Below are 13,716 nucleotides of genomic sequence, written 5' to 3' on the forward strand. Positions count from 1 at the left end.
CTTTTAATTCAGTATCTGAAGACATCCATAGTTAATCCCTCCCGACAGCTTGGTGTCTTCCTCACTGATTTTAAAACTGCTTTAGTAAAACCCCTTTTTAAAAAAGGGAACCCAGATATTTTAACACCTAGCAATTTTAGACTGATTTCAAACCTCCATTTTTTTGTTTTAGAGAAACAATTTTTTAATGAACTAAGTACCGTTTTAAACTCAAACCCTAAATTAGAAATGTTTTAATGAGGTTTTAGGAGCCCTGCTAAAAGTAGTGAACGATATCAGATCAAATCTTGATAGTAATTAACCTTCAGTTCTTGTGCTACTTGACCTGAGTGCTGCCTTTGATACTGTGGACCACCAGCTTCTTTTAGATAGATTGAGTGAGCATGTTGGCCTGTCTGGAATTGTTTTTAACGGTTTACCTCATATCTTTGCGGAAGAAATTTTTTTGTATCCATAAATGACCACTCTTCCAAACACTATGAGATTAACAGTGTCATCAGGAGGCATGGCATCTTTTTCCACAGCTATGCTGATGACACTCAGCTCTATGTGGCTGTGTCTCCTGATGACACCGGGCCTACTGACTCACTTTTTAACTGTATTTTAGATATAAAGACCTGGATGTCACAGAATTTTTTACAGCTCAACCAGGATAAAACAGACATACTGATCATTGGTTCAAAGGCTCAGAGAGAGAAACTGGCCCCCAAACTAAATACACTTAACCCAAGCCAAGAAGCAAGCAATCTTGGAGTGATTTTTGATCCTGATTTTAATTTCAAGGCTCATGTGCAGGGTGTCACAAAAACAGCATCTTATCATCATCTCCAAAGTGAGGTCATTTTTCTCTCTGAGCAACACAGTGAGACTGATGGACACTTTTATAACTAGCAGGTTAGACTATTGTAACACTCTCCTTTCTGGTCAACCAAAGAATACAATTAATCAGCCAAAATTCATTCAGAATTCTGCTGCACTAGTGCTGACTCAGACCAGGAGAAGAGCAGACATAACTTACTTTAAAGTCTGGTACCGCTGGGTACCTTTTAGTTTTCATTTTCATTTTAAAATTCTTTAATTGGATTATAAAGCACTACATGGCCTTGCACCAGACTACCTCTCAGAAATGCTTTTGGTGTATGAACCACAAAGGCCCCTCAGATCCTCTGGTTCTTCTCTTTTAGCTGTTCCACAAAGCAGAACAAAAACCTTCGGTGATGCTGCTTTCAGCCGTTATGCTCTGAGCCACTGGAACCACTGGAAAAAACCATCTATTTAGTCTGGCTTTCATGTAGTGTTTTATAATTCTATGGTTTTATTATCTGTGCTTATTTTAGTTATCATCATTATTCATTTTATTCTATTTTGTTCTACAATTTCATGCTTTGTTATGTTTATATTGCTTGCATTATCTTTTATTATTTATATTTTATTATCTTAACTATCTATCTTTTACTGTTGTCTTATTCAATTAAAGAGGACCTATTATGCTCATTTCAGCTCTAAATTTTTGTTTTTGGACCCCACTAGAGTAACTCTGCATGATTAAAAGTTCAAAAAACTCCTTATTTATCTTATACTGGTCCTTTATGCAGCCTCTCAATATACACAGTTTCTCTTGCACTCTGTTTTAGCTCCTGTCTCTTTAGAGCCCCCCTCCTGATGAGCCCACTCTGTTCTGATTAACCAGCTTTATGTAGTACGAATTGCGTAACTTTGCCGTCATTGCAAACCAAACATTTCCTGCTATACTGCTTCAAATTAAAAGCTTTTAAATGACTAACTAATGGGAGACTTTTATTGTGAAGAATTTACAGGAAGTAAATCCGTGTTCCTCACTTATTTGTTCAGCGGATCAGTTAGAAATAATGCAGGAAGGACTAGTACAAACAGAAACGGCCACAGTGAGATGTTTTATGAAGAGCTGCAGACAACCAGCACACCTCCAACAGGTAAACTACTTATTTTACTTTACTGCTACTCAGTCTCCTCTGCTCCACTGTTACATCTATCAGCAGGTCTCAACTAGGGGAGTCACATCCACCTGCTACATGATACACATTTCCATATTTGGACATCACTCTTGGGGTTGGGGGTGTTCCCACATTGTGCTGTCTCTGTGTTATGGGTGTATAAATAGGTAGAGGTCTGTCTGCAATGAGGTGATGAGTAAAGTTTAAGCTCAGTAGTCAGCGTAGTCGTCTGTGATCTGGGAGACTCCAATTTGAGACCCAATGTGGGAACCTCCTTCATAAGGTAGTTTATTCATGAACACTTATTGTAGCTTTAATTTTCTAAAATTAAAAGCGTAATAAAAACAAAAACAAAAACAGGATTCTTAAGTCTCTTTCTACTTTTATTCAAATACAAATACAAATAATTTTGCTGCCTCACTAAATACAGATAAAAATACAAATACTGGGCCCTCTGCACATCCCTAGTACAAGTTTGTGGTGATTGCATGGAAAAAGGAATAATCATTAAAAATTACATGGTAAGAGCCTTGTGATACAACAAACAAGGCTTTCAGTTACAATACTGTATTCAGTTTACTGAGTAAATTGCTGTGTTTTACTTAGTAATGTAGTGGAACATATATGGTCCAAGTTCCTTTTAACTCCATGGCCAGTGGAATAATCTGTTACAAAGGACATGGTAAGATAGCATATAACAATAATATACTATAATTTACCATATATTTACCAGGTAGATACTTGGTAATTAGGGGACTGTAAAAGGAAGGGTTACCCAACTTCCTTCATTCACATTCAGTTAAAAAAAGAAAAAAAAACTTAGTAGTATGAGCCAATTAGAATAATTTGGATGGCAAGAAAAACACATTCAGAGGAACTATTAACTAGCTAGTTAATTCCCTGCATGAGCAACTTTTTCATTCAGACACCTGCTCATTGATTGACAGGCCAAATGAAGGCAGAGGCAAAGCTGAAATTAATTACATTATGCTGTTTTTTTCCCAATGCAATATGAAAATGAATTCTGTTTTAAAAGATAATGTATCCTCAGATAATGTCCAGTGGTGCTTGAGGATTCTAGACATTCTTTATGTTTACCTAAAACATGTAATGTGATGATGTGATGAGTTTGCACTTTATATTGCACTACTGTGCATATGCCAGGAAAGCAAAACTGACAAATTATACAAAGGCCTGCTTCAGGCTAATACAGTGAATTGTCACTTATCTGTGAGTGTCTCATCTCCAACAGTAGAACCAGTAAAACTGTTCTTACCTTGTGGCTGTCTGCTGGGATGAAAGATCTGCAAGTCAAAAGGCTGAGCACTCGTCTTCTGGATGACTGTGACATTTCGCCCAGTCCACTTATTGGCTCTCGCTAAAGTGTTAGTCCTCCAGTCCGTCCAGTAGACATTGCCTCCAAAGAGAGATACAGCAAAGGGATGGGACAGGTATTCGTGGCCCCTGAGGATCTCAATGACCCCACTACCGTCATAGAGTGCAGAGAAAATGGCGTCGGAGCTGTTTAAAAGAGACCAACACAAAGGTCCATATCAAAGTTTAAACTGCTCTTCAAATGCATTGAAAGGAACAGTAGATGAAGGCAGATCAAATTGTTACCCACCAAGTCCACTGATGGAACTATTAAATTGTTCAAGACCCACTTTAAACCAAATATGGTCATTGTACTAAGATCTCTAAATATTGAATGGCTTCCATTATTTAATGCCCAACAGGTAGATGGAAATTCAAGTTGAATTTTTGCTCAAGGAATGCTGAATTTTTTGCAGTATATAATGTCATACATGTATTAAAAGGTATAAAATGTGTGAATGTTTCTGCACACGACTTGAAAAACTCTATTGGTATACCGTGCATCTGTCCAAACAATCCTCTTTTCCAGATGATCCAGTGTCAGTCCATTAGGCCAGGCCCCAATCTCCATATCCTTAAACACAATGTGTCGACCTCCTCCACTCATTGATGCAGCCTCAATTCGGGGGAAAGTAGCATCCCAATCAGTCCAGAAGAGGATCCTTAAAGTAGAAAACCAAAGGCAGCAGTTAGTCTTGCATCATTGCCTGTTTGCCTTTAAAAGGATAAGAAAGAATAGGTATCTATACACACAGCAAAAAATAAAATGAATTTAGTTTTCAGATGAACAAAGGACAAAATAACATCACTGACTATTAAATATAAAAGTTGGACAATGAGCACAAATCTAAGAAATAATACAATTTGCATATATCCACTAGCAAAACACAAGGGCTATTAGATAGACCTCTTGAACATCTGAAAGTAATTTCACAGCCATTTGTACTTGTTTGTTAATGTTATTATACTGCAAAACACAGTCAGCATATATACATTGCTGTTGTTACTGAATTCATTACCACAGACAGTGGCAGTGACTGTCCAAGAACAGCAGTGATCCAGTGCAACCCTCAACATCTGTGACAGGCCTTGAAATGGGAAGCCATCTGTTTTATTATGATTTTTCACAGCTCAATGAGGCCTGAAAATGAACACCATCGATGTGACCATCGACAGTATCCATAGCAAGCAAACATTGCTTCTGTCCTGCTTTGGTCCACAAAGTCAGCTAGAACGAAAGAGAAACTGGGTGCTCAAGCTTAAATCACACGCTGTCGACAACAAAACCGTGTTAGGAAGAAATATCCTTGTCCAGATCAATAGCCTTATTCACTTGATACGGCCTCCCTGATCAATGACCCACTACTTTGAGTGGATTCAAGTAATTAGATTAGAATTATTGCCCTGTAATGGAAATGCGCCTTTAGGCACCAAAAGCACCCATTAATCCTACTCTGTACAGCCACGAAATGTAGTCATCCTCCCAAATGTGAAAGAGTACTATAGGAGAGAGTGCATGAGCAGATTACTCATTTCTTAAGAGTGTTAAATTGATTTTAGGAATGTCTGGGTTTTGCTTTAATCTGAAATATACTGGCCACAGTATACAGCCATTGGCTAGTTCTCAGATGCATTTATCAAAGTAAGCACCTAATATGAAACACTATCAACACACCAACAGCAGATGAAATTGATTCAATTTTTTTTGTATAATTTGTACTACCATATATCATCTAAAACTCTAATGCTATATTCTGTAGATAGAAAGAGTATAACATTTCCCTGTTGTGTTTCCAGCATTGCAGTATTTACTTAGAGAAAGTGAACAATTGCTTCAATTAATAGGTAACTACTTTTTCATTACTCTTTATTTAACTTGTACTATACAAATATGTATAAAATCTATCAAACTGGAAAATACCTGATAGACCAAAAATTACCCTCAGAGTGACTGATTAAGCAAGGAATATTTAATGGTTGAGCCAACATAGAGTGAGCCAACATAGGGTTACAATAAATCTTTCAGACTGGCAGATTAGGGTGTGCGTAGGAAGAGATTGGAGAATTATAGTTAAATGGGGTAAGGGGTCTGACTTGTTATTAGCTGATGAAATGTTGAATTGTGTTGAGATATCAATTTCAAATTTAAATTCAGACAGACTGAATTGCTTGTGTTGTTGTTGGGGGGTTTTTGTATTTTTGTTTTTTTGGACTGTGTAACAATTTAGAACTTTGCCCATTGTCCTTATAACCCATAAAATAAAACTAAGCCAGGCGGCTACTGTCACCAAACTACAAACTACTTTTTCCAGAGCTGAATACCTTCAGGCATCATGGTATTCCACCCAGATTCCCACCTTCTCCACTCAGATACCTTGTCCAGTGGAGTATCAGTGTGGTGACATGGACATGATCATCTCTCCACCCAAAATCACTGTTTGATGAAGCACCTGGCCAATACATATGTGGGAGGTGAACCTTGGCAAGTGTTTTTTACACTACTTTTTACTTACTTACTGCCCACTCAGGCGCCCATAAAATTAAGTTGACTTCAATAGGAGTTTTCATCACTACCAAATGAATTTAAACCACTTTGGTAATTTCTCATTGATCAACTGGAATTGCATTGAATGCTGCATGGAACAAATCCTAGCCAGGTGCACAGGAACAAATACTCTGCTCACACTTAGAAATGTTTTGAACATGAAAAAAATGTTCAGAAGACCGAAATATAGAATTGTATTTTTGAAACTTTATCCTGTGCAGAAATAATTACAATATTTTAGGGTTAACAATAATTTTCTGTGGGATATTCATACCTGCAACAAGCTCAGCTGTTGTTGCTTAAACTGCACAACAGCTGATGTTGTGGTGGTTTATTTAACATATTATTACTGATGCATCATGTTTTCAAATGCTTTCAGATATTCACCATGTCTGTCTCTGTCTGCTCCCAAACTCTGCACTGGTCAGTGTTTTTGCTGCACATTTGTTGTATCTCTGTCTTGCAAGAGTGGATATTGGGTCAATGGCTGCTCTGTGCCCACATGAGGACATTGCGATCCAATTGAGACAAAACAATCTTAACCAGGATTTACAAGAATAGAAGTGAGAGACAGTGTACTGATTCATGTACATTGTGGTCTAAACTCTGCCTAAATGCCCCAGAGGATATACTTGACACAGAATCTTACTCTCACAAGTGGACACCATGTCCTGTTGTTCTATGGTTATTTTTCTTGTATTTGGACTGTTTATAGTGACGAAGCATGTTATTCTCTTCTGTGCCATACTTTGCTATGGCCAATCAACAGTTCCCTAAGCCCCACATCCCTTAGTTACTGCTGTTTTGCCTGTCAAGCTTTCAATTTAGCAAGGCACTTATGCAGTTTACAATGATAAAGGTAGCAGATTTACCACTTGAAATTAGTTACTTCTGGAACAATTGTTCCCTGATTTCACACAGAGGTAGAAAAACGTAGGCTTCTCATTTTTAGGTGGCTACCATCAATTTTACCAACTGAAAAGACAACTGGCAGCTTTTAAAGCAGACAAACACACTATTTAATGCAACACTTTTTCTTGTATTTCTGTTTTCGATCCTGGCCTCCAACCTCTTTAAAATGCAAAGTATCGCTCTTACTGCAGCCGAATGCGCATCGCTTCAGCATCTGAAGAAATCCAAAGCTTGACAAGCCTGCCGTGCCTACTTATGGTTGCAAAGATGTAATTAGACAATTGCTGTTCATGTAAGGGGTTTAGCAAAAGGTTAATTGTGTTTGCTACTGTTTAGCAGCTCCCCGACACTTTGAGTTTAAGTGATAACATGAAGCAGTCATGTTAGGATACTGAGGTAGTATGCCAACTTTTTGTCACACTTGAAACACAATAGAACACAACAAGCATCTTAAGATAAATCATGCAAATATTTTTTTTATCAGATATGAATTTAAATGGTAAATTGTTTTAAATAAATTATATTTCCACCTTCCTGCACCCGTGATCCTAAACTTGGATTAAAGTATACTTTCAGTGCTGAGCTAGGCTGATCTGGGATCAGAGAAACCTTAATAGGTTTAAGTGGCCTCTGAAATCCAAAATAAAATTGTATCACCATTGAACAAACCATGAAATCTTGCACAAATGTAAGGCTATGCCAACACTGAGATATTCACAACTGCTTATTTTCAGTTATGTCAAAATGCTAAACAGTTATGATGCATTGTAATGTGCTTCCCATGAGGCTCCATAAAACCATTCACTGCTCAGTAAATCTCAGTTTATAAAGTACAACAAACATCAATAGTAAAAATACATATGATGGTGCGTACAGATTAGCACATCATGAACAAACACTCATACACACTATTTCTTCAATGTTCATGGGCCACAATGCATTTTCTTTAGGCTTTCTGGTTAAGCAGTAAAGATTAATTTCAAAAGTAGGGATGACTAAGTTCTTACTCAGTCCAAAATAACATATAAAGCTCTCCAAGGTATGTTGCATCAATGGCTAATAACAAGTCAGCCTCTTTTCAACAACCTGTTTTCCCCAGTGTAACAACAGTGCTGCCCATCAACTCTCTTCCTATTGCACAGCCTAATTTACCAAATTAAAAAAACTTGTTATAACACTACTGTTATTCAAAAATTCTTGATATGATGAGAAAATGAGGTCATTTTTTTGTCAGCGTCATCAATACACTGCAATAGATGCCGTGTTTCCTGTAAAGACTTGCTTGTTGACTGTGGGGCAAACAAATGGTTGCCACTGCAGAGCCACAAATCAGTCTACAAACACTCTCCCCATGCATCTCAGCAGGATAAACAACCGTGATTTTGAAAATTGGGCCCTGAGGGGAATGATGCACAGATAAGAACAAAGCATATTTTTGGCTTTTTATTTGAAGTTCTTGCTTAAAATGATTTAAAGAGAAACATTTCTGGGGAACAAGACAGAAACTGTAGTAAAGCGTATGAAGCAGGAGCAATGGTTGGGGAAGTATTAGCTACATTAGTTGTCATTACTGGAATGGAGTGCACAACACTGTTATTGATGTATTCTATATCTGCTGCCTTAATGGACCTTAACACAGCTGACATCTTCATACATCAAGGCAGATGTGAAAGTGAGAAATACAAGACGGTTGTAATTTTACTTTATTCCAATAATCTCAGTGCCTGATGGATAGCACAGCTTCCAGCAAGCACTGTATGCAGGAGTTAGTGCATAACGTACCCTTGCCCTGGGTCGAGAGCGATGGCCCGTGGATGCTCCATGCCTCCGGCAATCAGTGTGGTGCGCATATCTCCGTTAAGTTTGGCTACCTCAATCTGGTCCAGATTGCTGTCAATCCAGTACAGTTTCCCTGTAACCCAGTCCACAGCCAGACCCTCTGGGGTGGCCAAGCCGTGCTGCACGACTACCTCGATTCCTGTCACCCCTGAAACAACAATATCAACAACACAATAGCATGACAATGTAGCACTGACACATTGTAGTCAAGGGACAGTGTTGGTGTTTAGTCCCTCTACACTGCTCAGAAGCCAGCAGGCAAGCAAGCAAAATTTATTTATATAGCGCCTTTCACAAACACCAGTTACAAAGTGCTTCACAGTCAAAGTAATAAAATAAAATAAAATAAAATAAATAAAGTCAGAATAAATAAAAACAAAGACACCAGATAAAATATACAAAGAAAATATATACAGAAAAAACATCCTAAAAGCAAAAGAGGAAACTAAGAAAACCAAAGCACTTTCTCAATCATGGTAAAAGGGTTTTCCCACAGAATTTATAATCTAGCTGTTAACAGGTATTGTCAGATGCTGAGGCCTTTATGTGTGTCCCACAAAGGGGGAAAGAGGTAGGCTAAGAGCTGATTTCTTTTTATGGCTCCACCAAGGAAAATGAAAGAAAGAGAATCCAGTAAGGTACTGCCACCCACAAAAATAAAGAGTGAAGGAAAGGAAGGAAAGGAAAGGAAGGGAGAAAAGTTCTGATTCATCATTTTATGGGGGAATATACTGTACTACTACAGCTGACTTCATGCCCTGAAATCAAATTTTTTATTTTGGTCAACTTGAGATAAATTTCCAGGGAAAGACAATGTCAACTCACCATGTCAGACCTGAATATGTGTAAAGATGGTAGAATAAAACATTGTTAATATCAGCAGGCTTTTGGACTTCCATTACAGCTGCTGGAGTACAGATGAGCACGGCATAACTCCCTTTAGCATATACATCACAGCAATCTTTAGATATATAGCAAAAGTTTGTGTGCATAGGTATGTTTACTTGTGTGTGTGCGTACCACCAGACTCGGAGAGCCTTCCCCTGTAAATCTTATCCTCCACCACATCTGTCCAGTAAAGGAGGCTGCGGTTAAAGTGGAAGTCTAGCGCAATGGTGTTCCTCAGCCCCGGTACCAGCAGGCTGTAGTCCCGCTTGTGAAGATCTATTCGTCTTATCTCGTGCCGAATTGAGAAAATGATGAAAGCCTCAAAGGGATCTGAGCAAGGAGAAAGACAAGAAAAAAGCACCTTATTTATTTAGGAGTGTCTCCTGGGGCTGAGTGATGTTTTGTGTAAATTGTTAATTGACAATGTGTAACATCATGTATTGGTCATTGTGAGAAAGGGTTTTGCACTGTTGGCAAACTGAGACCTTTAACAGGAGTGCCGCTGGAATGTGTAAATGTATACTACACGAACAGCTCTGGGACATATTCTGAGGAATATTATTCTCAAATGTTAAAAACATTTAAAAATGTAACAATGTACCAAGAGTAAGTCCCCCAAGAATAAACAGTAGTATGCTTATGGATCATGTTATTGTTATACCAAATAATTATAGCTCTTTTAAAGTCAAAACAAGATGTGGAACTGTTGATATCACTCAGACCTAGTGACTTCACACTTGCAAATGCATGGCCACATGCACACACACAAAGCCAGTATGTGTCAATACATAAATACACATTTCATGTTTGACTTACTATTATTTGTTAGTGCCAGAACTGTTTTTAGAGGAAAACAATTTGCTTTTAAAATCATAGGTTAATTCCTCCTTGTATGTTATTTGTTTAACTTTTTTAACATCAGTGCCTGCTATGGTCAGTATTTGTTGTTTATAGTGTACTGTTTAAATAAATTGATTTGAAGCCACACAAAAAAAGACAAGGGATTAAAGAGAGCCCCTAATGTCAGCATTTTAACATGCCATAGTATAAAAAGCACAGGTGTTATAATAAAACAAAACTGTGGCTGAATTCTATTTAGCTACTTCGGTTTTAGGGTCCTGCCATTGTACATACTATACTGTCACACTGCTGTGGGACATTTGACCGGAGCCATTGTCATTAGTTTCACATGCTACTCTGACAAGTCAAAATGCTATAAAAATGCCTATTGTGCTTTTTTTAGGTGAATGACGCTGTATTAACTGTTGCTAGCTCTATGTGCTGTTACATCAGATAAAACAGCAAGATCAGTGACCACTGAATGACAATGTAGGCTACGTGTGGCAAAAAATACATTTAATCATAAGTTATTTTGATTGAATTCCATCAAAACATGGTGGAAATGTATTACAGTATATAGTAATAGAGATAGTTGACATTCATTTAGTTAAATATAATTACATTCAGCTTGGTCCCTCTCTGCTGATTCACTGAGCAGAGGACATGCTTTCAAACATATCTCACTGGTTTATACCAGCACGTAGCACAAATTTATATGCATCAGCTGCAGCCAAACCAATTTAGTGCCAAATGCTTAGGGAATCAACACATTACATTTTTCCATTTTCTGAAAAAGTCGATACATTTGTAAGTAGTGTCTTTTGAGAAATAAATTTTGTAGGGTCTCAAGAAGTCGCTAAATCTAGTGTCGAGTCCTAAAACTGGCAACACTGCTTACATACATTTCTCTGGCCTCGTCCACTGAGGTTTAGCTCAATCAGTCAGATTATTTCTGCTTGCAGAACAGCTCAGCCTCTGAGAAATGTTTGTACAGCTAAAATTAAAAATATGCCACACATGGACACTTGTGCGCATTCAAACTAATTCATCTACACTCAGAGCCCACATCTCCTTAGCATACACACACAGTCTTTCAAAAGTGGGCCTTTTTGCAAGCCTTATCTTCACAGAACTCTAGAGTAAATCATACTTCAGGGAAAAGAAATGTTTGCCCACAAATGCAATTAATGATGCCCTTGCTTCAATGACACATTTCAACATTGTAGCCAAACTAGTCACAATGCTACCAGAGAGAATATATCTACACTAGCAGGTTTTCCTAACAAGTCTTTTATTACTAGGATGTGCAAAGGAAAAGGAGGAGTGGATGTGTGCTTTGGACTTCACAAAGAATCCAATAACACCTCTCTCAAGATTGAATTGGAATGTTTGTGGTTTTCTATGCAAAATTTGATTTATGATGAAGCTGTAAAATTCTGATCGGCTTCCAGAGGAAATTGTGTATTCTTTTCCTGCATTAATGTATGATTAAAGCTGCGACTGCCATCAATCTTGGAGTGAAATAGAGAAGCAAGTAATCAAAACAAGGTCCATAAATCTGAATCTGTCAAGCCAACAGCATGTGTGTGTAACTACTGTAATGTTAGCAGTTACAGAGCAGTCTCATCAAATAGATTATTCAATAACAACATGAGAATAGCGGAAACTTAAAATTTATGATGTGACACTATGTTGGCAAAACCTTTGCATTTGTATGGGATTGGGCTTGACGTGAACTTCTGCAAATCTGAATGTAGTAAAAAGGCTCTAGTGGTTTGGGAATAGAGAACACACTTCCTTCATTCAGCATCAGCACAGATAGAAACAAACAGGACTCTTCGCCCAGATGCCTCTTCAGATTTGAAACTGATTGAATTTGACCTCATGGTACCCTAAATCGCCTTCTATTACTATTCTTCAGACCAACTCACTTTTAAAGCACTCAGAAAGAATGACACAAAGACCTCCCACATCCGTAGCTCATATTTTAACAATGCAGTCTGCAACAACACTGCAAGAGCAATGACTCCAATTTACAATCAAAATTATAGAGGAACTAGTATTCCTGAGGATAAAATTAAATATTACTGCAAACACAGGCCAACAGCCACACATCATCATGACAGCTAACAGCATCCCTAAAACAAACACTAAAAAGCTAGGGTCTGTTACCTGTGCTGTGACAGCTGTCTCCGTCTGGGTCGAGCATCCATCCTGGATAACAGGAGCACTTCACTGTGGTCTTGTACTGTTCACACACCTGGCTGCACTTCAGGTGGCGGCTGCAGTAATCCACCACCTCACATGTTTTGTTGCTAGAGTCCAGGTGAAGCCCAGGGGGACAAGAACACACCACCCCTTTCCCTGGTGCCACGGTACACTGGTGGCTGCAGCCCCCTCTGGCTACAAGACACATATCTGGGGTGAAGAAACACCAACAATTCTCAGAAATTGTACAGACACTGGAAGAGAGAATGAGATTTAAAAGAGCATTTTAAATAGATGTTTGGTTGCTCTGTGAGATAGGAGCATCTCACAGAGGCCCTAACTGCCAATTGCATGAATTTAGAAGGTTTTATGTTTGGGCATAATGTCACAAGGATTTTCCATCCAGAGCTGCACATCAGGGTCACAATTCAAGCTTTAGGAGTGTGTTCACGATCTAATCAAGATAGCTGTGTTATGTAATGAGAAAACCTTCATACGGAAGGTTCTCTGTGGATTCACCTGCTTTTACTTCCATCAAAGTTTCCAAAATAAAACAGTGAAGTGAAAATTATGCACTGTTCCTTTCGTAAGTGATATAATGACATATCTTTATTTCATACTCTTATCTTTTTTGAAAGTTATTTTTCTTTACTAGACACCTGGTTCTTGTTAGAAGCTGCCAGGTCAAAATGGAAAAGTATATTGGTGAAAATAAACTGGTCTCGTGTCTCTTTCCCCACCATGGTTAAGTCTGTTTTTTCAAGGTGGGCAAGAACAGCATTGCATTCTCTCAACAGGGGGGGATGGTGTATGTGGTTACAGTAGTTAATGGTGGGCGGGAGTCCTGCTGAGCTGGTGCAAATCAATCAGACCCTCAAGGTCCCTCTGAACACAACGTAATTGTCTGTGAGGAGGCACAAGCCCTCTTTTCAGCTGCGATAACACAGACACTTGAGGGTCCTATAGGGCCCCCCTGAGGCTTGGTTAGTGACGCTCTAGAAAATGAACCTCTGTGTTTACACTGCTCACTTTGAGAGATTAGATGGCTAGGGCTAGTCACACGAGATCCCCTTCTTCCATCTGATGGCTGTTGGACAAACACTTCCACGTTCGCCATCATCGTTAACCCAGAGTATT

The 13,716-nt window shown here is 38.5% G+C and overlaps 1 protein-coding gene across 1 annotated transcript in view; it reads right to left on the minus strand.

The window, feature by feature from the left end:
* Positions 1-13,716, minus strand: part of lrp1bb (low density lipoprotein receptor-related protein 1Bb) — a 201,102-nt gene that overhangs the window by 96,091 nt on the left and 91,295 nt on the right. The window contains exons 22-26 of the mRNA XM_044366489.1: positions 12,544-12,789; positions 9,664-9,861; positions 8,587-8,791; positions 3,845-4,009; positions 3,250-3,494 (exon numbers count right to left, since the gene is read on the minus strand). Of these exons, the coding sequence (XP_044222424.1) occupies positions 3,250-3,494; positions 3,845-4,009; positions 8,587-8,791; positions 9,664-9,861; positions 12,544-12,789 (1,059 nt within the window). The remainder of the gene's footprint in view (positions 1-3,249; positions 3,495-3,844; positions 4,010-8,586; positions 8,792-9,663; positions 9,862-12,543; positions 12,790-13,716) is intronic.

Source organism: Thunnus albacares, chromosome 11 (assembly GCF_914725855.1).
Source record: "Thunnus albacares chromosome 11, fThuAlb1.1, whole genome shotgun sequence".
NCBI lineage: Eukaryota > Metazoa > Chordata > Actinopteri > Scombriformes > Scombridae > Thunnus > Thunnus albacares.